The sequence below is a fragment of the Balaenoptera borealis genome (assembly GCF_965194805.1).
Source record: "Balaenoptera borealis genome assembly, chromosome: 10".
Lineage (NCBI taxonomy): Eukaryota > Metazoa > Chordata > Mammalia > Artiodactyla > Balaenopteridae > Balaenoptera > Balaenoptera borealis.
Window position 1 is genome coordinate 79,650,631 of NC_138874.1, and position 23,785 is coordinate 79,674,415.

Consider the following 23,785-nt stretch of genomic DNA (forward strand, 5'->3'; position numbering starts at 1 on the left):
AGGAAGAGAACAGTGGAGAGAAAAATGGGAAAGTGAAGAAGAGACTTGGGATGGGGAAGGTTACTGGGAATTATAAAGCAAGACATTTTTTAAAAAATGAGAATGAGCAAAATGGAACATTATACTGATGATAAGAAACTAGGAGGCAAGCAGAAAATTAGGTAAAATCAAGCACTGACAATTTAAATTCCACACAATTCAACAGGATGACATGAAGCTATTTTGGTAACACAACACAAGCCATATTCTGAAATGCTGATAAGGTTAGCAGGAGCTAATCAGAATATCAAAATTTGTCAGCAAGGAGGGCAGCTTTTGAACACTCAAGCTGTTACCTAAGAAAGTAGGAAAGAACTTAAAAAGGTTATAACATCCTAAAAAGCAATGAGTCTTGCGCCTTGTAAGACTGAATACATGCCAGTAAAGAGACCCTTGAGGCTGAGGATTACTACATCACAGCTTAGCATCGAATTGAAGGAGGTGCTTTGATCTTTCTAATTCGTGCAATGCAAAAAAACTGACAGTGGCAGGAAAGAACACGGAAGTCTTTCTGTTATTATATTTGTATTTTATTGTTCCACTGAACAATTAATCTCAGATGTCCAATTAATCTCAGCCTTGTCCAACAGTGGGCTATGTTCAAGTATGCTGGATGGAAAAATAAAAAGACACGTTTCTGAAGTTCAAGAGAATCATTCCACTGAAAACACCATGTCAGATTAATGCGTTAGCCAGCTAAGTACCCAGGATGTAATGTAACTCTCTCGTTTTGAAGGTTTTCAAATCTAAAGTCACCATGGAGACCAAAAACCAGAACCAACATGAATCTCACTTTAATGCTTAGGCATGAGATTAACTCAAGTGATTATTAAAATGAGAGTTGAAAACAGCATAAGTTATTCCTTTTGTTCCAATAACATTAGTGTATCTGTGTTATCTGGGGCAGGTTTTTTTTCTTTTTTCTTTTTCTTGTGGAGTTTGCTAAAACAACAACAACAAAAAATTCTTACATAAAGCTTAGAACATAGAAGAATTCTCAAATGTTTCTGCCTTTTTTATTTTTAAAAACTGAATCCTAAAAAGCTGGAACAAGATGACAAGAAGGTGTTTTCTGGTTGGGACACATGCTCCTTGGAGAAAAGCTGTGTTGAGATTAACAAGGGGTAATCAAGGTTGCACAAACTTGGCAGCCTCGTAAGCCCACCACGGACACCCACTGGGATACGGGACTAGTGCTTCCCAGAAGCTCCTGATCCAGGAACTGAATGCTTCCTTCCCTTCTCACGGCCCAGCAGCTCATCTCTGTTGCCGGACCATCTGATGACAGGCCCCCTTCTCTTCTCACCTCATCATTTCACGTGACGATTACTTCTCTAAGCCATGACATTTTGTGAAAGGGTACACTGCCATCAAGTGAATGAACACTAGGAACAATTTTCTTAATTACTACTGCATACCTGTTGGAACATTTTTCTTAGAAGCCATGCGTTTTGAATACTGGTGTTAAGGGAAGAATTAAGTATACTAATTATGGGGCTCTGTATGTTGGCAGAACCAAGTTTAAGTTCACATGCCCATGTTAAACAAAGTCGTATTCTAAAGCTCAACTCTCTTCCCTTGGAGTTTAATGATGACTGATAACCATAAGAATATCCACCAACCAACAGGCCTTAGATGGTGTCTCAAGTCAGGGGATAACCAATTCTGGAAGCATCGTACTTTAATGTCCTGTCTCTGGCCTTTTCATCCATACCAACAGCTTTAACACCACCCAGAATATGATGAATCACAAATATTTAATTTCTAGTGCTGATTTTCCCCTCAGTTTCAGACGTAGACTGCTAGTTGGCCTGGACACCACCCCTTAGATATCTCACAAGTACCTCAGACTCTATTTGTTTAATCTGAAGTCATTAACTCCGTTTTCCTCCTTACCTTATAATTATCCCAGTGGTAAAAGCCAGTTGCCTTTGAAATCCTTCCTTTCTCTCCTCATTCCCTATATCAAATGTATTGCTAAGCTGTACTGATTCAGCCACTTAAATATTGCTCAAATCTGTCTCCACTTCTCTTATCCCTGGGGCCGGCGGCTTAGCTTAAGGTCCTTATATCACAGCATTTTCCACATTATATAAGATGCAAGTTTGGATGAGGTGGTCTTAAAGCACTTTCCACAAAGGCAGGGACTTCTGTCTACTTTGCTCACCCCCCATGCACTCCAGTACCTCAGACACAGCAGGTGCTTAATGCACATTAAATACATTCTCTCTGGATGAATAAGAGTCTAGGGGTTAAGGCGTGATGGCCATACCAAGCTTTCTTATTTCTGTACAGCATTTTACATCGACAGAGCCCTGTGTATTTACTGCCTTCTTTCACTCCCACAAATCCTTAAGATGGTATGAAAAGTGCCATAAGCCCTGTCTTGCCAACAAAGGGACTGAGGCTCTGAGAAGTTAAATGCAACTGCTGCACAGCTAGCAAGTGCTGGACGCCATCATCCTCACTCTGACCTCAGTGTTCTTTCTACTACTGGGTAGGTTTGTATTTTTACAGGGTAACAAGTCCTCTCTCTGTGCAATGGTTCAGAGACAGTTTGACCAAGATTTGGTGGCGAGGATATTGAGACACTGGACTGGATGACTTTCAGTAAGGTTCCTTTCCGTTTTGACTAGCCAAGCCCTGGGTAGGGCTCTAAGGTAGGCAAAGGTGGTCTCTGGGATCTCTCTCGAGCACTATCCCTCGCTCCCTTCTGACACTGTTCCCCAGTGCAGTGTTCTGACCCTTGTCTGACCCCTCAGTTTCTTAAGCTTGATCTCCAAGAGGCAGCACTGAGCCTTCAAGACCTTTTCCAAGTCTTCCGTCTAGCTTCAGAAATCATTCTGTTTTACTTGTGAAGTATTCTTGCCAAAGAAATTAGAACAACTGAATCAAGTCTCCAGAGCCAACTTTCTATTTAGAGGAAATATGGAGGAGAGAGGAAGAAGTTAATTGACACTAGAAAGAAGCAAACAGATAAATCCAGAATGTGGGATATTCTACAGGACAACTGCTCTGATCTCTGTAAGTTACTGATGGGGTTTAAAAAAAGGGGGTGGGGGGACTTCCCTGGCGGTCCAACGGTTCAGACTTCGAGCTCCCACTGCAGGGGGCGCAGGTTCGATCCCTGGTTGGGGAACTAAGATTCCGCATGCCGCATGCCAAAAAAAATAAAGGGGGTGTGGGGAGGAGAGTAGGAACTGCTCTAGAATGTAGAGACTTAACAGACAGAACAACTAAATGTAATATAAAGACTGTGGATCCTAATTTATACAAACCAACTGTTTTTTAAAAAAAGGCATTTTTTAAGACAATCAAGATATTCCACGAGTTGGTAATTGCCAATACCAAAGAATTACTGTTAATTGTGCTGAATGTACCAACAGCGATAAAGTTAAAGATAAAATGTCCAAAATTTTTAGATGCATATTAAGTATGTAGCAATGAAATAACATTGTCTGGGGTTTGCTTTAAAATACTTCAAAAGAAAAATAGAAGATAAGATGAAGCAAATGTAGTAAATCTTGATAACTACTGAATCTGGGTGCTGGCATATGGTGGTTCCTTATACTGGTTTCTCTCTGGGATACAGTTGAAAAATTTCACAACAAAAAACTGTTTTTTTTTTTGAACCCATTCTTCCAAGAGCTCTGTTCTACAAAAGAATTAGATTTAGTGAGTTTTTACTAATAATTTTTGCTAACATTTTACCCCCTCCTGTATACTTTACTTTAAAGATTCTAATTTCTAGAAGACTGTCACAGAAAGATGGCCCTAGTCGGGGTTTCTGGCAGCATGATAAATGAGTGACACACTTGGGTCTGGTTTTGCACACTGTCCCTGCCATTACCTCTGTCTTTACCAAGAAAACCTACAAGCTATATTTAGCTAGGGGATCTTGGCTAGATGTGCTGATGACTCAGGCTGACTCTGTAAGTGCCAATACTAACCAAGAGTGGGGTTGCCGGCAACGGGGTGGAGCTGCAGAGGTCCTAAGAAGAAACAAGGCTGCAACCAGATCAGGGAGAAAGGCCACACACACAGCACGACCCCTTGATGCTGGGTCCATCTTCAACATGGGCTGGACCAGATCCCACATCTACCTAAACTGATATGACATGTTCCTTGGTGGAGAAACTTCCCATGCACAGACTTTTTTAAGAATCGAACTACTACTGAGAACACACTTGCCTATCAAGCCAGCCTCCCAGCAAGAGTCTACATCACTGAGTCCTCAGTGACAACAAGGTATTTGGTCTAACTCAGGAGCTGTAGGCAAGTGCCTGAGAGCTTTCACAGAGGATAAAGAAGATGTGAGGCTGGCTTTCTTTGGAAGGGCTGAAGAAAGAGCAAGGAGATGCAGAGAGGCAGGATTGCTGATGGAGATGAGTAGAACCTTGGGATCATTCATTCCTTATGACGGCTTCCCCAGTTACGGAAATAGACTGTAGCAAAAACGGAAAGAGGGCAGTAACAAACTAGCTACCTCTCTGAGCACGTACGTAAGTCTAGGAAGGAAGGGGACCACAGTAAGCAAGCAACCTGAAGAGATCCAGAATTTCAAATGATAAAGACACCACTTTAAAAATCCCTCTTCCAAGGGACTGGATTCTTCAGCCCTCTTCCAAGGTTGTAGCAGAGAGAATGTCTCTTCTGGAAGTAACAAAAGTACAAATGGATGAAATTGAAAGGACGTTCCACTAGCACAAGTGCGATGCGAAGAAATGATTCCAAACACACAGCATTCCATTTTTTCTCCCACCCAAATCGAGGAAATGAGCTTCTTCTACTTCTTATTACATTAAAAAGCTTTAATGTAGTTAAACATTTTTAAAACTAAATCTCCTGTTAATTATTTCATAAAATTCCGACGATCTCCCCAGTTGAAATTATTCCAAGGCAAAAGTTGGGGTAAGGAGTATTACGTGAATCTGATGGAAAGGTAGAGACAATAGAAGAGGAATAAATTTTATTTTAAAGAAAAGCTTCTGTGCTACTAGAGAAGATCAATACAGCAAAATGTCCCGCCAGGGAGGAGAGATCTTGTTTGGATGGGTGGAGGGTGCAAAGGGACAGGAATAGTGTCTCTAGCTCTGCTGTTACGGATTCCCAATGTAGGGATTAATAGAAAGAAGGAAAAAATATCATTTGAAACCGAACCTTCCATCTAAGAGAGGGAAAAAGCATATAAAAGTTTCTGGATCTGTATCAAGGGAGCGAATGATATTTTAAAAGTATGGCAGGAAACCAAAGAGCTATGCCCACACACAAAGCTTAACTGCTTCCATCACACTAACTAGACCACATATTTCCCCAGCTGCGAAGCACTGGCAGGGTTTGGGAATTTTAAGAAGGGCGGGGCCACCTAGCTGTATTGCTTCGTAACGTTCCCAGATGAAGGCAAAGGGACTTGATTCTATTCTAAGGAAATTTTCACCTTCAGCCTAAGTCAAAGGACCCCTGGGCAAGATGAGAAACAAACAAAAAGGGAAATTACAGCGAGGAATGGTTTACCTTCGGAGAGCAGTTGAAATGCATACCGGGTACTGGGAGTGTAGTTACATACATTGTAATACACCGATACAGGTACAGCGTGCCAACTATGCAGAAAAATCTTCTGCTAATAATAGACCTAGAAAAAGGGAAAAACAGGGCAGACACTCAGTCATGAAATTTCGCAGGTTCATTTACTTCAAGTTTTCAATGACCCAACAATACAAACAAACCCCAAAACTACTTGAGAGATTGAAATCAGAATTTTATAACTATAGCTAAGAGCAGATTAAGGTGAGGATTTTGAGAATTATATTGTTTTTTTCGTTTTAAATATTAACTTTAAGGCCAGAGGAGTTTAAAACACTCTATATTGCTATTAACTGGGCTTCCTGAGGCCTTAAACATGAGTTGACATTCAACTGATGTACAAGTAGGGCCTATTCTGATGGGTCAGAGCTGACTCAGTACCTGTGGTTAAACATTTAGAGAGTGTCTTTTCTGTCATAAAAAAAGATGTGCAGAAAATTACAATGACGTTAAAATGAGAATTCAAAACTTTTCTGACATTTAATGAGCCAAAGACATTAAACCATTGTACTTGTACATCCCAGAAACTGATTATCTTAGCAGATCTCCAAGGTAGCACGATGCCAAGAAAAGGGCCTGTCTCAGTGATAGCATCCAACCTCTCTCTGCTAACTATGTGGCCTTATAGGCTATTGACATCTCTGAGTCTCAGTTTCCTAATCTGTAAACCAGAAATAAGAACATTAGGAATAATGTATGGAAAATCCCTGCCATCCATGCACAATGGCGGTCAACAAACGTATACATTTTGTGGATGAATCACAAAATAAGCAAGAATTAGAATTAGACATCTTTTCCATTTCAAGTTTATTGGTGGTTCTAATGAAATTATTTGATACGTATATGTGAACATGTATACTGAGTTTGATAACTTCTCCTAATAGCAATTTCCACATAGGTTTGGCTTTAACTAGATTAAGTTGTACAAACTTAAGTGTATGCTTGAACAAGAATGTTCCTTCTAATTCTACCTGTTCTATCTTGTTCTACCACAGGCCAGAATCAGAGTCCTGTGGGTCTCCTCCTCCTCAACCTAGAGGGGTTCAAATTTTTCCTTGGCCCAGGGCAACCTGACATAAATAAACACAACTGTTTTGGAAACAGTGAACAGGCTTTCCTCTGAGGATACTGAACATTCACTCTATAACTGTACAATGTGCCTCTATTTTTATGCAGGATGGACATCCCTACTGGAGGAGAATTTGTATCATTTGTATTTTTTAACAAGAGGAATGAAGTGATATGTCACTTGTGTGATTAGAAATTAATTTAAAAATAACCCACGTAACTGTATTAGTATTTCATTCATAACTACACAGTTCACGTAAGGTCCTTAGGTTGTACGGGTAGAGTCTGGGTGTTTTGCCTCTTTACCCAGATTTTAGAAACTGGGTCAAAACTGCTTACCACAGAGAATGTCTTATTTTCTCTTATTAAAGCTGTGCTTGCCACCTCCAAGGACAAGAACTTATTCAGCATAAAGCTGTCTTTTATAAAGGTATGTGTCTCTAATTTCACTTGATGAAAAGCACAGTATAATTAAACAATATAAAGAGGGACAATACTAGAGAATATTACTAGACTATAAATGTCTTACCAAAATACTTGAAATACCCACGTGAATTTTACATTGTAAGATACGATGATCATTCTTCTCAAAAAGAAAATGCCCTCTCTCACCATCCTGTTCAAACAAACAGAAATGACTTGCCATTTTACTTGAACTATACGAAAAACATCTACCACAGAAAACCGTTAAGTCTATTTAGATATGTTAATCTCTTCAGATGAAGAGAAACAAATAAAATGACTCCTATCACTCCATTTTGGGAAAGATTACTATCTTAAAATCCCTTTGCCTGATGGTTTCATGGTGCACATAAGATACACACACGCACACCAATAACTATTTCCATATCTCAAACTTGAGTCACATTTGAGAAGCAGTGAAAAGACTTAGGATTACCTGAGAATGAGGTATATGAAAAAATGATAACGGATAAGAAAAGACAAATTCTTTAACAAAAAATACTTTAAAAGTATCAAACGTTAAAGATTCAGTCACATTTACTCTTTGACTTGAAGTGAAAAAGTCAAATGATTTTATCAATGTGACTTCATCAATACTAACACGGTGACAAGTTGGAAGTGACTATTAATAAGAACCTTCTGATCTTTGGTATTTACTTAATCTTTTTGAAAGCAAGCTTAGAATATCTTCAATGTATAATTTTAAACAAGAATCTCCTACCATAAACTTTAAAAAGCAGGATATAAAAGTGTTTCAAAAACTTGTATCCTGTTAAGGTATTTTTCCTTAATCAAACAATTTCACACATTAGAATTCTTTCTTACTTAAGTTTAAAAGTTCAAGATGTGCTCTAAAGAAAAAAGGTTTAAAGTAGTTAAAAATGTAACAAGACAACAAAAAAGCCACAGAGGAAACATTAATGAGGTATTTCCAGAGATTAAGCAAATGCCAAGGACAATATGCACATTATAATTCTCAAAACCACAATGCTGTTCTTCTCACATGGGATACATTTCTCCTTTCACGTTGGAAAGAAGCCTGTTTCCTATCTGCTTGCACTCTGCAATGACTATCACGTCACAGACACTTGTACTTGGTCACGATTATCTATTCTTCTCTCAAGTATTTGAGTAATAGGCTCATTACTACTTTCTCTGACAGAAAAGAAAAACATACTTGTTAAATTCGATAGGGAAATAGGAATAAAAGTGTTAATATTTTATAGATAATCATTAAGACTTGCTAGAATGGTATGTTAGGTCCAGGATAACTTTATTAAACCTTTTACTATCCCTACTTAAAGAGGAAAAAGTACACAGAACCTGATTAATTACTACCAAATACAGGCTTAAAATAGCAGCACTGCTTTGCTTCTGGCATTTGATACAATGGTCTAAAATTCTAAAGAAAAAACGATGAAAGAAATGAATATACTGGAAAGTAAAATTAAAATACTGGAAAGTTCTTTTGTTTCCCGCAAGTTGTCTCTTTCTGAGCTGTAGCCAGAAGACACACAATTCTTTCAGTGCTCAGACCTGCTCTGCCAGCTCTTGAAACAAACAGGTCCTGAGACATAGCAGTGGAACTAAGCAACAATCCCAAAGTAGGAGGCGATAAACATAGGGGACAGCACATGTATCTGGACCAGGATCAGGGAGGCCCACATCTCTGGAGCAATCATGGAGGCCAGTGCACAGTTCAGGTCCCTCCAGTATATGCCACAGGGACAAGGCGTCTCCAGCTTATCTTCACACAGATGCTGGCTCTACCTTTAACAAAGGCTCGTGTGATGATTTGAATCATCTCAATTAACTTCCTTGGAAACTGGCTTCCTCACCAGCAAAACGGTATCTTTCTTATGATTCAGAGAAATGCTACTGAGGAATTTCCCCAGACTGTTATTAACAGTAACTAGGGTTTTGCCAAATTTCTCCTCTATGCCGAGCTCTGTGTCATTTAATTCTTAAAATAACCTGCAATGCAAGGCTATGATCCTTATTTTACAGATGGGGAAATTGCAGTTTCAGAGAGTCTAAGGTGAAATATAAATACATTACACAAGACAAAAAGATTCAGGAAATGGCTTCAAATTGTGTAAGAAATCCCAATTTTATTTTGAGACTACACTGTTGTGTACCAATAGATGAGCCAACATCCGATCACATTTAAGCTACATACCAAAATCCACTTAACTCAGATTTTTCACTTAGTGTTTTATGTCATATTTTGTATTGACCCAGACCTCTACAAAATAAGCACTTTTGATAGTTATTTAATGATAACCATGTTACTTATTAAAGTACTGAAAAAAATCCTTCTAGGTATCCAGAAGGAAACTGTCCATTCTTCATTATTGTTTGCACAGTCCGTGCCCAGTTAGATATGCTTACGCCCCCCCTCCAATGTTTGGTCAGTCATTCTGAAATGTCATGCATTTCTCAACATTCTATCTCACCTGAACTTCCACTATGACCTTTGACCTAGTGTCCCTAATTCCACTTGTGCCTCCCTAAAATCCTTTCTACAAAGAGCAGCCAGAATCCTCTTTTGTTTGAAACAGTTAAACAGAGTACGTCCTTTAAAACCCTCCAATAGTTGCCAAATATATTTTGAATAAGATCCAAATCCTTTGCCAAGCCCATGAGGCCCTAGATGATCTGGCCTGCCTCTCTCCAAGCTCACCTCCCACTGCTCTCCCCGTCATTCCTCAACTCCAGTCCGATGCCCTCGGTGCAACTGAACACATCACCCCAAGTCCCTTCTGCCTTAGGTAGGATCTCTGTGCCAGCCATTTCCTCTGCCTGGACTCCTGGAACACTGCCTGTCACTCAGGTCTCTGAGGGACCACCTACTCTAAAGAAGGTGCCTGGTGCTATATTCCATTTTACTTTCTTCATAGCCTCCCACTCCCATGCCCACATGCTGTTGAAGCTAACTCCAAAGAGTTTCTTAAATCTGTTTTCCTCCCTTTAATTCCTTGCTACTAGCCCGTGGATTCCCTGGATTATGACAACTGCTCATCTCTACCTAATGAAGTTCCAACTCCCCTCATGGGCCCCCCCTCCATGTGACCCCAAGCTACCTTAACCGTTTTATCTTGCAGACATGAATTCCACTGCCCTGGGCAAAACGAGCCCCACTCATCGTTCCCTAAAACCCTAGTTTCTTGCTTTTGCCAGCAAATCTCTTTCCCTGGCCTCTCCTGTTACTCTATCCACCTACCTCAAATACCACGTCTGCATGAAGCCTCCTACATGTTCCCAACTGGGCAGAGCTACTTCATCCTCCAAAGCGCTTCAGAACTTGTTTTGTATTTTTACGGTATTTTTAATAGTGAGATTGGCACCACCATTACCAACAGAGGCCCTCATTCCTTCTATGAGACGAAGCTCTGCAAGAAAGCTGCTCCTCACTTACGTTTTAGTCCCAGTGGGACTCGTGATGGTACCGGTAATATGGGCAACACCTGTGGTTCTGTGCTTTAGAGCTTCAGTTTTCACGCCCTCTGATAGTGCTTTCCTGCTTCTTCCCATAAATGTTTGTCCTTTAAACTCTTTAGGGCTTCCCTGGTGGCGCAGTGGTTGAGAATCTGCCTGCCAATGCAGGGGACACGGGTTCGAGCCCTGGTCTGGGAGGATCCCACGTGCCACGGAGCAACTGGGCCCGTGAGCCACAATTACTGAGCCTGTGCGTCTGGAGCCTGTGCTCCGCAACAAGAGAGGCCGCGATAGTGAGAGGCCCACGCACCGCGATGAAGAGTGGCCCCCGCTTGCCACAACTAGAGAAAGCCCTCGTACAGAAACGAAGACCCAACACAGCCATAAATAAAAATAAATAAATAAAATTAAAAAAAGAAAAAACTCTTTAATTTATCTGCCAGCATTAACCTCTGCTGATGCTCACCAATCCTTCACTTTGCATCGTTTCTGCACTTATATTTTAAGTGATGACACCTGCCAAGATGGTGACATTCATCCAAGTAAGGACTGTGAGTCCTAGCATCTTCCTCCCTTGCCTCCCCTGTCTCCTCATTGCTCTGTCTGGGCTTTCTACCCAGCACAGGAGTCTCAACTGCTCCAGATGGTGAATCATGAAAACCCAGGGCTTAATTCGGTACTTTAAGAAGGAAAATCCCAAGGAAAGCCTTGTAAAACAAAAAGGAAGGAATAAATGCTGTAGAGTAAACAGAAAAGTAAAAACATATGCTCTCCTGGGAGATCCAGGACTCCCCTAATATTTCCTGGGTGTGCACACAGGAGGATGGCAGTTTATGAATCAGGAGAATGAGATGGACCCATGTACCCAGCCCAGAAATGTGTCTGTACACGCACGGTGCCTCTTTGCCTTAAAAAAATCCAACTCAAAGAGATTTTTGCATCTTTGGTATTAATTATGTTAACCACATTCCTGTTTAGCATATACTGTTTTACAGAAGGAAAAAGTAAGATGTAAAGAGTTTAAGTACTAGCCTGGGGCCAGAGCGTCAGTCAATGAGACAGCCACAACAAAACCCAGGTCTCCAGATTTTCAATTAGCTGTTCTTTTCACTAATGAAATTGTCAAGTTAAAAGGCAAAAAAAAAAGGTAGTGGCTTAGTGGCTTATATTTTTTTCTAAGTCCCACGTAAAAGGTCTGCAATATAATGCAAGAGTTAAGTTCAGGAAATGAGCCATACTAGTTGAGGGAATTTGCAAAGAACAGATCATATTATAAAACTGTCCCCACTTAAGCCATCATTTTTAAAAAAATATTATTTCCTGGGTTAAATATAGATTGTAACATAAGGTAAAGAGAAAATGTTACGCTATAAGATATGAAAGACAACATCAATATGATCTACTTGAGTTATGAAGAATTAAAATCAAGTATCCTCTAGAAACTGCTGCATACATAAGTACCAAAGAAGTTAATTTCTTGTTAGTATTTTAGGCTATTAACAAAAATAGTATGTGTGCATATATACATATGTGTGTGTATATATAATGCATATATGTATGTGTACACATAACACAAATACATATATGTGTACAGATCTTTCTTCATTCCTTCCCTTCATCAAAACTTACCTTGAATCACATTCTTAAGGCTTGTTCAGTCACAGCGGGCAGAACTCAACAATGAATGTTTGCTCTTAAGCTAAAGGATTACCCTTAAAAGTAACCTTTTCTTTTTAACAGGGGGTTGGATTCTAAAAACATAATAAGCACATACTTCACCATCAATGGCTAACATTTACTGAATTCTAGGCACAGTAATCATCATAGTGCAATACTCAATTAATGTTAGCTGCTGCTATTATTATTTATTTATTCTCATAACAAATATATATATATGCTAGACATTATTCTGGGCACTGGGAAATACAATACAGCAGTGAACAAGATGGACAAAAAGCCTGCCCTGTGGTGCTTATATTCTAGGGGGAGGAGGCAGACAATAAACAAGATAGATGATATAGAGCATGTTAGGTAAGTGCTAAAGGGTATAGTTAAGCAAGAGTGTCACTGGAGGATGGGAGGTTACAATTTGGGGCTAAGTTGATCAGGGAAGGTGTCCCTGTATATGAGGGGGTTAACCATGAGGACATCTGGGGAAGAAGATTCCAAACAGAGGCTAGTATGTGTGGGTGTTGGCAGAGGGGTCAGGGAGCAGAGTGCATGAGGACACGAGGTCTGGAGGGACCTCCTTGGTCACCATAAGGACCTCTGACCTAAAAGCTGTATGAGGGGACTTGCCTGGTGGTGCAGTGGTTAAGAATCCACCTGCCAATGCAGGGGAAACAGGTTCGAGCCCTGATCTGGGAAGATCCCACATGCCGTGGAGCAACTAAGCCTGTGAGCCACAACTACTGAGCCTGCGCTCTAGAGCCCGCGAGCCACAACTAATGAGCCCACGTGCCACAACTACTGAAGCCCATGCGCCTAGAGCCCATGCTCCGCAACGAGAAGCCACGGCAACGAGAAGCCCGCGCATCACAACGAAGAGTAGCCCCCGCTCGCCGCAACTAGAGAAAGCCTGCGAGCAGCAACAGACCCAACGCAGCCAAAAATAAATAGATAAAAATAAATTAAAAAAAAAGTAAAACTGAAACTAATTATTAAAAAAATACAAAACTGTATGAGGTGGTAGAAGAGTGACATACACCAGCTTACTGTACAGTGACATTCTGTCTGCCGAGTTGACAAGTGACTTAAAAGGGAAACAAGAATGGAAACAGAGAGACCAGTAGGAAGCTCCTGCAACAACCCAGGTAAGAGATGACATTGGTTAGACCCAGGGCAACAACAGAGGTGGCGAGAAGTGGTGGGATTAACAGACCAGATGTGGGGTGGAAGCGAATACCAACAACAAAACCGAGGCGTTTGGCCTGAGAATGGGGCAGGACAGAGATGCCATTTACTAAGATGGGGATGGGGGTGGGGCAGGCTTGGGAACCAGAAGGACTCAGTTAAGTGCCTTATACACATTATCTCACTCCATCCACACAACAACGTTGAGATAAGACACTATTTTATTGTCCCCATTTTGTAGCGAGGAAACAACGCTACTACAAGTAGTTAAGTAATTTGACCAAATTCACCTCAGTTAGTAGATGGCTGTAGGGATAAGATGATCTCAAACCAGTAAGATTTACAGTATAACTGAATGCTTAACTACCATTACCATGATACAAACAGGTTGAGGGGGACATATGTGGTGACTTCTAAATAAGAGCATGAATACTTAGACAGACATCCCTGGCGGTTTTTTAAGAGAAGAGGGAAAGAGATGATCCCTGGGCACACTGTAAAATACAAGGCGAATGTGATACTACTTAAAAATACACACATATGTAGATTACACCTATATGAGCGTACAGAAAAATATGAAAAGGAATATGAAACCAGAGGTTAGCATTATTTATCTCAGGCAACGTTAAGTAAATTTTTTTTCTTTTTGTTTACCTTCTAATTGGCCTACAGGCAAGATACATTACTTAGTTTTTCCTTTAGTGTCATAAATAAAAATTAACTCATGAAAACTAATTTATTGCACCAATGTATTATTTTTTTTTTTTTTGCTTTCTCTCCCTTTTATCCTAAGTCTCAGTTTAAAAAGCCTCTTATAATATTTATGTTAACTTAAAACCTAAATTGCTGGAATTACTGAATTTAGTTTCCCTACAATTCCTAGGGTTTAGGCTAGTATTTAGGTCTTGAGACCTAAACTGGTAAAAATTAGAAGAGGTGAAAGCGGGTAAGACCATCTGTGAGCTAACAAAGTGAGAATGAGAAGTGAGGTAGAGCCTGGAACCGAATCTGGTGCCTAGAGTGACTGTCCTTCCCCGCTCCAAGGCGGGGGAGCAGAGGCCTGCAAAAGCCTAGGACGTCCAGATTACACGGGAAGATAATGGGACAGGGAAAGTCCCCAGGAAGGAAAACAGGATCTTAACCCCGGGCTCTGCCTCCCAGGGTCAGAATCAAGGGGAGTAAACTTGCTAGAAACAGCAAGAAAAAGTCTAAGGTTGGGTGCTCCTGGTCAGCAGTCTTCAGTGGAAAAGCGTAACTGCACGGAGGCAGAGGGCATTTCCCAGACCCATGGTGAGTAGGGCCCATGCGACACCACACCTAGGAGGTCACAGGACAGCAGTCAACGAGGACAGAACTCAGTACGCTTTCTACAAACTACTGTGGAACGGCAAGTTGGGACAGCTTTCAGGTTTGGCAGGTCCATCCTGGGGCAAGTATGAATGTCTCCTGGATGGTATATGACACATAAACCTTATTATCCAACACAGGACTGATCTGTTTTCATTCTATCTGTCCTCTGCATGTTGAATCTATGCTACTATATCTGCTTCGAAAACACATTTCCGGAGGACAGATGCCTATTATACCAGGACATGATGAGACTGGATTTATACTGAAAAGCCTTCAATCCTCAATATATTCTGTGTGGGATCTTGGGCAAGTCAACAGCTTTTCTGTGTCTCAGGTATCTTCTCTGAGACAAGAGAACACACTGCTTAAAGAGTTGATTGGATGAAAGGACAGTGCATGTAGAAAAAAAATTCTCGCCACTCAAATGTTTGGAATCTGCCGTTTGAACAGGGCGATAATGATTTTTGACAACATGGATGAAAAGGAATGGAAGAAAACAGACTTTGAGTAAGTATATAATAGATGCAGGTACATGTGCAGAGAGAGAAGAAAGGAAGGGAAGGGACGATCCAAGAGCTCCTAACTTGCTTTATGGCTGGAGAGGAATATGACAGTCTATCAGCCAATTAAATAATGTGCTAGATGCCCCCAAAGCTGCAGTAACATGAGGGAAATTTTGTCCTCATGAGTTTTATACTTTAGGATAGAGTCTGGACAACACGCACTTTAAAAACCTGAGATGTTACTGTGAAAACAAACAAGAATTCCCCAGGAGATAACCTCCATGTAGCTTTGTTTTGCTCCCTGCTACATCCCTAGCACCAGTCTTCAATAATTCTTGACAAATTACTAAATGTAAAGATGCCCTGAAGTTCCATTAGAGACCAGCCTAGCCTAGTGGTCCACAATGTACCGTCGATTTCTCATAAAGTGAAACAGGCTTGAAAAAAAGGCTCTTCTGGAACTTGGAAAATAAACTCTATTGAAGGGACCTGCTTCATCTCAAACGCTCTACATCAACAGCTTTGAAGAACGTAACTTAGTCACAACCATCAGAGACTTAAAAACAATTGAAAAAATGTTGACAATGACTGTGGTCATAAACTACCTTGGGGATTAGAAGAGGAAAGAGATAAGTACTTTGATCCAATCAACTTAATGTGAAAAGAAACACTGATGGAATCAAACTGGGGTAAAATGAAAGATAAATGTTAGTGGAGAGTCTAGCCTGTTGAATAAGACACAAAAGAAACAAACAAAAAAAATCAAATTAGCACCTGACAGCAGCAGTTGCCAATCAGCACAAGGATTCTGTCCTTGGAAATTACATTCCATTCACAGGAGAGAGGCAAATGCTGTAGATAAACCTTCTTATGTTGGCAGACACCCTCCTAACAAATAAGGCCTCCAAACCCAGGGCATTTATCAAAGGAAAAAACACAAAATAAGTATTTTCCAAAGCGGTCTCCCAACATAAAAAACATACTGCTGCCACACATCTAAAAATCCACTGCAGTACTCTCAGAATGTAATCGTGGGAAAGCCACACTGGAAAACTGTATCTGTTCCTTCCTTAGGGATCAAGGAAGCCCCCAGAAACAGTTCCGAATAGAGATGTCAAGTCTTAAGCAGGATCTGCCAACAGCACTTCCTTCTCTAGTTCCTTTCCTTTTGGCATGAGATCAGTTTTCAAAGAACCTACTTGGTGACCATTCTACCACTCCCTCCATAACTCTATACAACTGTTTATGCTAGAATATTCTACTCCATGTCCAAAATGCCTCAACCACAAAGCTCTTTCAACTCCACCCCACATCCCAACTATCCAATGGCTCCTTTTCTTTTTTCTTCAAATCTTTACACCACCAGTGGATCAATATATCCTGCAATATTTAATTCACCTTTTTATTATCTACCCTCACTCCCCAACTGACTTGTGCTACTCCTTTTAGGCAAATATCTGATCTAAAAGCAGCCATGACAGAAAACAAATATACATATCACCTGACTCTGCTCTGAAATAAAATATATTCAAGCAACGTTGTGAGAGCTCTCAAATTAGTGAATTCTATCTCAATCTATGGTTCATTCCTCATTAAATTTCATATAAAATTCAGAGATTCACAGAGAGACCCAAAAACCCTGTATGAGATACTGAACAGAAGTCAGCCCTGTGGCTATAAAAGATTAAGGAGCTCTAAATGTAACAGAAGCCATAGCTTCTAGGAAGTTTATCCCTTCCCCCCACCCCAGCACAAAATGTATTCATTGGCCAAACGTGAGTCATCACATTTGGGTCATCTTCCAACTGGACCATTTGTAATGGCATCCTAACACCCATCCCCCACCTTCCACTCTTGCTTCCCTATTCTCTAAACTGCAGCCAGAGGGCTTCTTTTAAAATACCAATCTGTTCACATCATTCTCCTCTAATGACACCATCACACTTGGAACAAAAATCCTGCCTCTTTTTCCACAGCCCAGGATGCCATCCACACCTCCCTGACCCCGTGTCACCCCTTCCTCCCAGCTCGCTTGGCCACACAGGCCCGTGGCTATTCCCCAGGTAAACCTCAGAGACTCTGTACTTGCTGTGTCTCCTGTCTTGACTGTTCCTGCCCCAAACACCTACTTGGTACACCCCCATTTGATTCGGGTGTCTGCTCAACTGTCACCTCATTAGAGGACTTTTCTGATCGCCCAATCTAAAATACCACCTCCTCCCCACTATCCCCAACACTTTCTAACCCTTTAGACTGCTTTATTTTTCTCCATTTCTCTTATCACTGCCTGGTATTATATATTCATTTGTTCACGACTGTTACACCCTGGTCAGAATACAAGCTCCGTGAGGACATCAGGGGCCTCTGCTCACTACAGCACCCCCAGGGTCTACCACAGTGCCTGGCACACAGTACGTTCCCAGTGAATACAAGTTGAATGAATGAATGAATTATAAACGAGCACTTTCTATGTGCCAGACTCTGTATCAGGCAGTGGGATATAAAGATGAATGACAAAAAGGATCTGGTCTTTTCCTTTGGGGAACTTAAAAGTCTAGCAATGAAGGAGACACACACACAATGAATAGAATGGACTGTGATATGAGCTTGAAGTGTTCAAGGAAAACCGTGGAGTAGAGTAGCTAGAGATGAGGTCCAACAGCCTGGGGTCAGATTATGAAGGACCCTAGGCTTCAGGCTAAGGAACTGGGCCTCCATCTGAGCACCTGCTATTCATCACTAAGTAGGAATGGAAAGAGGTAATGAATCTGAAATTAGAATGGACAGAACTTAGTGACTATTTATATGAAAGGAACTGAGAAGTTCTAGGTTTCTAGGAAATGTCACTGCCCACGTAGGAGGAAGAAGAAGTTGAAAGCAAAAGACGACAAATCTGGTTTTAGAAAAGTTGAGTTTGAGGTACCTATGACCACCATACTAAGTCATAATGCTTTCTCGAGTGGCTAGAAAATCCTTGGCTTGGAAATTCTGCCACCCTGCTCCTTGGCCTTCTTCTCGGTGGGCGTTTACAACGTCCTAATAGCGCTGAGCCACCTGTATCACATTTGGGTGCCATCGTGGCAGCCACGATATAGCCATGCATGGAAAGTCCCTACCAAATCTGTCCGTTTAACGTATTCTTTAATCACACTTTCTTAAAACAAGGGATACCTGTTTTGCAGTGAAGTCTGACACAAATGCAGAGATTTCCCAGGAATTTTTCCTAGTCAGTGGCTTGAAAGTCCAATTCTAAATGGGGAGACAACATTATTTACAATTTTAAAAATCAAAAAGTTGTCAAGGACAGGTATTGTTGTTGCTTTCCAACTTCACGACGTTATGGAAGCCCCATGCGGACCTATGTATATATCAGCATATGTACATATAGACATGAGGGGGAGATGTTAAGAATGAAAGGAGGCAAAAAAAATTTAAGTACAAAAAGCAAAACTTATGTTTAACAGTAAAGGACAACTGTATACAGCATAAGGATAGAACCAAATGTCACAATGTCATAAATTCGGGCACCAATGTTTTCTAGCACCTTGAACATCTGGCTGAAGGGTTTGCTGTCGGGAGATACTGCTCAAATTCTGGCATATCATTTCTCAATAAGTCATCCTCTACAGTTTCAGCCCCTGATTCTTCTCTAAAAAGTAGAAGATAAAGAAGCAAGAAGGAATAGGATGATTTTTAAAGGCTCTAAGACTCTTAAAATCAAAGTAAAATTAAAATGTCCCTTTGGAAATTATTGACCAGGCAGGTTTAATTCCTAGGAGGTCTGGACATACTCCTAAGTAGCAAACCTCCTGGTGGAGGTTGGGGAGAGGGGTCAAGTGTCAGAAGAGTCAAGCACAAACAGAATGGTTATCACTTTTAAACAGAATATTCCATAACCAGAAGGATCCATTTCCCCAACATGCCTAATAATAAAACTGTTACACTGCCATAGCCAAATAACTAGAAACAAGGGGTCTCTCTGACTGTATGAAACAGTTTAGTCTTCTTTATGAAGGCCAGGGAAAGGGAGCTCATTAATACCCACTGCTTGGTATGTCGAGCTCTATCTTTCTTCCTACCTCTTCCATGTCTGGTGTGCCACACACACTGAAGACAGGTCTCAAGGACGGAGATGGGAAGCCAGAGATGCGTCCCATTAGCAGGACAAGGGTGGGGATGCCTAGGATTATCATGACAACAGTTGGGTTATCCTGCTGACGTGGAAACCAGAGAGAGGACCTTAAAGAATCCTTAGTTGGATGTACTCTGGATGAAAAATGCTCTGCAGTTAATAATACTCAAACATAACTGGCCCATTCAATAATGTTAGAATCAAATAAAACCGAGTTGTATAGAACAATAGAAATCATCCAGACTGAGAGGTCTTTATTTATCTGTGAGAAAAACAAGGCTCCTGAGATTTGCAGATTCATCCACACCACCCAGCATGTGAGGGCATGGCTGGGGCCGGAGCGCAGGCTGCCTGTGTCCTAGCCCTGGGTTAATTTTGCCCAAGGCGTGAGTCAACTGATTTATGGCTGTAGAACAATTTAAATACACAAATGACTACAGTACTAGCAATAAATACCGGTAAAACATGAAATTAGAAAGCTTAAAGAGAAACAGATCTGAGGAAAAGTCCCTGCTGAGAGAAATATAAATAGTAATATACTTTAAAGAAATTATCCCTATGGTTAGGACACTTCTTAGAACAAGAATAAAATTATTCAAAAGTCACAGTTCTGTGAGAGATTTGAACTTGCACATGTTATGTACAAGTACATAATGATATATTCTGGGGCAGTAAATTATTAGGTTGCATGTAAGAATTTTGACAAAAACCAGAAAACAAACTCATATAAACAAAACAACAAAAATCAGGAAGACCCCTGGAAACCTAATCTGAGTTGACCTTGCCTCTGAGGCGGCAAAACGTACGGGCATTGTTTTCTAATGAGCTTCTAGGGAAAAAAGCTTGAAAGTCAAAAGCAGAACTGAAGTTTGACAGCCCGAACAATGCAATTAATAAATTTTGAGCATCTCATATTTCTAAGGCCTATTCTTATCTACTTAGCCTCTTAAAACTAAAGCAGACAAAAAACAGTCTTCCACCAAATCAAGTGCATCCCAGGCCATTGCTCCTATTTCAAATTTAGCTTAAACTCCAGGATTGCCAAACCAGCCCCCAAATAAAAACTGGCCACTTAAATTACTTCCTTTATACAAGGTTAAGATAGTCCTTTCCTGGCAAAGAGCCAGGAATTGCTTCTACTTCCACTTGTAGATACATAATTTATAAGGTAAAAAAAACACAGACCTTATGAAACGTACCAGGAAAAAACTCATCATTTCCGTTAAAGTTCAACATAAATTCTCAGTCTGCATTTTGTTTTCTTGATTTAAGATGATCTCCTTAATATTCAACCATACTGTGGGTCATGAGACACAGTCCACCAGAGAGAAACTCAGATCCTTAGCAAACCAATTTCCAATTCCCATGCCTGGAAGCCATAAAGATGTTCCGCTAATGGAAAAAATCAGACACCAAAGATGAGGGCAATGTAGGTGTTTAGTTCGCTACAGGCAACCCAAGCAAACAGCTTGTCTGCATTGAGTTTAGAGCTTGGGACATGAAAGCCACTTTGGATCCACCTGAAACTGAAAGGAGATACCTGTTTAAAAACCCTGAGAAACTTGAATGGAATACTGCTTTAAATGCCACACATTCTATAAAAGGTGGAAAGCCATGTAGCTTCATCCACATCCCACCTAAAGTCATTGCCTGTGCGTACCATTCTCCCACTAGTCCAAGCCACTCTGGACTAGCTGTTCGGAATTCTTTGTGTGAAACATCTTTAAATACATATTGCTAAGTTCTAGATGTCTGACTCTGTGTGGGAAAAGCTACACAGCCACTCATGGCCCATAGGCCAACTTTCGACAACTGATTTGATGGGTTAAAAACACCAAGACTGGGTAGTTTTTCTGTGGTTCAATAGCCTGTACTCTCTGAAGATGTCTGAGGGTTTTCTTTCCTGTGAAGTGAAAATAGAAAAACCTCATCTCTAACAATTCTACTCATCATTCTGTCTGAATCTTGTACAAAACAGGCAACAAGCACAGAACTTTCTTAAAGTTGCCAGAGCTTTAGTTGGTTCAACAGAATATGTGGTTTTAAAAAAAAAAAAAAAAAAAAAAGGAGAGAGAAATGTGCTTTGATTCCTACTGCTTGATAAATTTCATTTCCCAATAATGAATATTAAACATCTGCAGTGAGAAACCCCAATCACTGAATCCGCAAGCTTTTGCTTTACTTACTTGTATTTTAAGAGCAGCCACTGAATTAACCAGAGTCCTACAAGGATCATGCCATTAATTTCACAAATAGAAAAGGCCCACTGCACCCGGTTAAAATGGTCAAAAAACGTGTCCGGTAGTGGAGGCTGCACCTCCTTAGGAGGTACTCGTTCATGGACGACCGAGATCATCACTGTGGTGAGAACAAAGCAGGCAAGTGCATAAAGAAAGGCCAGGAAAGTCTTGCCCCACTCCATGGGGTACTGGGAGCGCTCTGGTTCTGGCATGGGGATCTTTATCATCTCCTTCCTATACCCATTTGGCATCCCGTTGGGTTTGACCTTGATGCTGAAGCTGCCGTCAGGGGCGAGGATGTCTGTGCCAATGCAGAGGTGCCCATTGGCGTGGCCGTTCTTGTGTGCTTCCAAGTGGTGCTCCATCTTCAGGGTCTCTATCATGTGCAAGAGCCGCTGCCCACTGTCGGAGGAGACTCGGCACAGGGGGGGTTTTGTGAAGTCCTCCTGGGTTAGGTTGATCAAGTCGCGGCCTGTGAAATGTTCCAGAGGCTCACAGTATTCTGGCATAGCATTCTCCTGCAGCCAGTCTGCCACCTTCTTGGGTGACCAATAAACCACTTCCTTCATTGTACTGGCAGACAGCATGCGGCCCCCCGCTTGCTCCCGGCAGGTCAGCAGTCACCGTTCCTGCAGGGCAGGACACTGTGCCTCCGTGGTGCACTCATCCTGTCAGGCCTCATGACAGACTTGTGTGGCGAGGTGGTCAGGGCAGTTTTTAAACACTTCATGTAGCTGTTCGGGGTTCTTGAGTGCTTGAGCATTAATTCACCTCATTTTTGAACAAGATTCTTCCTTCTGTGGAGGCAAGAGAAAAAGTCAAGACACTGGGACTCGAAAATCAATCCCCTCAAAATGCAAAACCTTAACATGCATAAGGAAAATGGAAAATCAGTTACTGGTAAAGTCCATAGTTTTCAAACATGTATTAGTTTAAGGGACCACTGATTCCCTGGTTGGTCTTCCCTAAAAGAGCATTAAATTGGACCTGAGATGGATCAAGTCAAAGGCAGTGGTAGATTTGCTAAGAAATAATTCGACAGTGCTTTAGACATTGCTCAGTACTGATCAGTGATTCTTTTTGTGCTTATTACATGGTTCCTGAGATCATCTGAAAGAAAGTATCAAATCTGCTTAATCTACCACTCTATCTGGTGAAGAAATGTTTTAAAATGTATAGAACGCACACAACTTAATAGATATCATAAAAGAGAATCACAGAAATGTTGAGCTTCAGGATCATCTGGTCCAACAATTTTATACTCTTCTATAAAAAATCAGTGAGTTCCTTTTTCCAAATGTGCTTGGACCCCAAACCTATAAAAGAGTTACAAATGTAGATGCCTAGGTTGAAACAGATGGAATGAAGGGTCAGGGTCCTCCTTGCTCTGATGATATCTTTACTCCCAGCCTCCAGGAAGTTTCGTGGGATACCATAGTTTCAAAATCAGTGCTCTGAACCAACTCCCTCACTTACGCGCGAGGAAACTGAGTACCAGAAGGTCAAGGAACCTGCTCGTGGTCAAGTGGCAGCTTGCATAAAAGAGCTACAAGTTTCCAAGTCCTGGTTTACTATATTTATTTATTAAAATACTTAACCAGTGATGTGGCAGTAACCAAGATGCACATCTGGAGGGGAGATTCAAAAGCAGAATTCAAAGTTTTATAAATTTATTTATGTATAAATATATGTATAAAAGTGAATATATATTATATATACATATATTTAACCACAATTATGGTTAATGAACATAACATTGCATAAAATAATGGGAAAGAAATATATCACATACTGACTGAAGTTCTACTTGATGATGGGCCTGGGGACATTTTCTACTTCTCTCCCACCTACTTTTCTTTAATAAGCATGTATTAATTTTGTAATAATCATTTAAAATTAAAAAAAAAAAGAAAAGTTAAAAATAAAAGACCTAGCTCTATAACAAAGCATCATGGTTAATGAAACATGGCCTTTGGCAAAAGACAGACCATAGTTTGACTTTCAGCATCTCTGTGCATAACCTACTACTTGAACTTCAGTTTATTAATCTGTAAAATGGACATAATCAAATATCTCCTTCACAGGGTTGTTGTCAGTACTTTAAACACCGTATGCGA

The 23,785-nt window shown here is 40.7% G+C and overlaps 1 protein-coding gene across 22 annotated transcripts in view; it reads right to left on the reverse strand.

Moving 5' to 3' along the window:
- The window catches only part of SGMS1 (sphingomyelin synthase 1), a 294,748-nt gene that overhangs the window by 15,473 nt on the left and 255,490 nt on the right, over positions 1 to 23,785 (reverse strand). For all 22 annotated transcript variants that reach the window (XM_082339549.1, XM_082339540.1, XM_082339541.1 and 19 more), the window contains 2 exons: positions 21,615 to 22,465; positions 5,554 to 5,671 (listed from right to left, as the gene is read on the reverse strand). In XM_082339549.1, coding sequence (XP_082195675.1) covers positions 5,554 to 5,671; positions 21,615 to 22,255 — 759 coding nt within the window. In that variant the 5' untranslated portion in view covers positions 22,256 to 22,465. The remainder of the gene's footprint in view (positions 1 to 5,553; positions 5,672 to 21,614; positions 22,466 to 23,785) is intronic.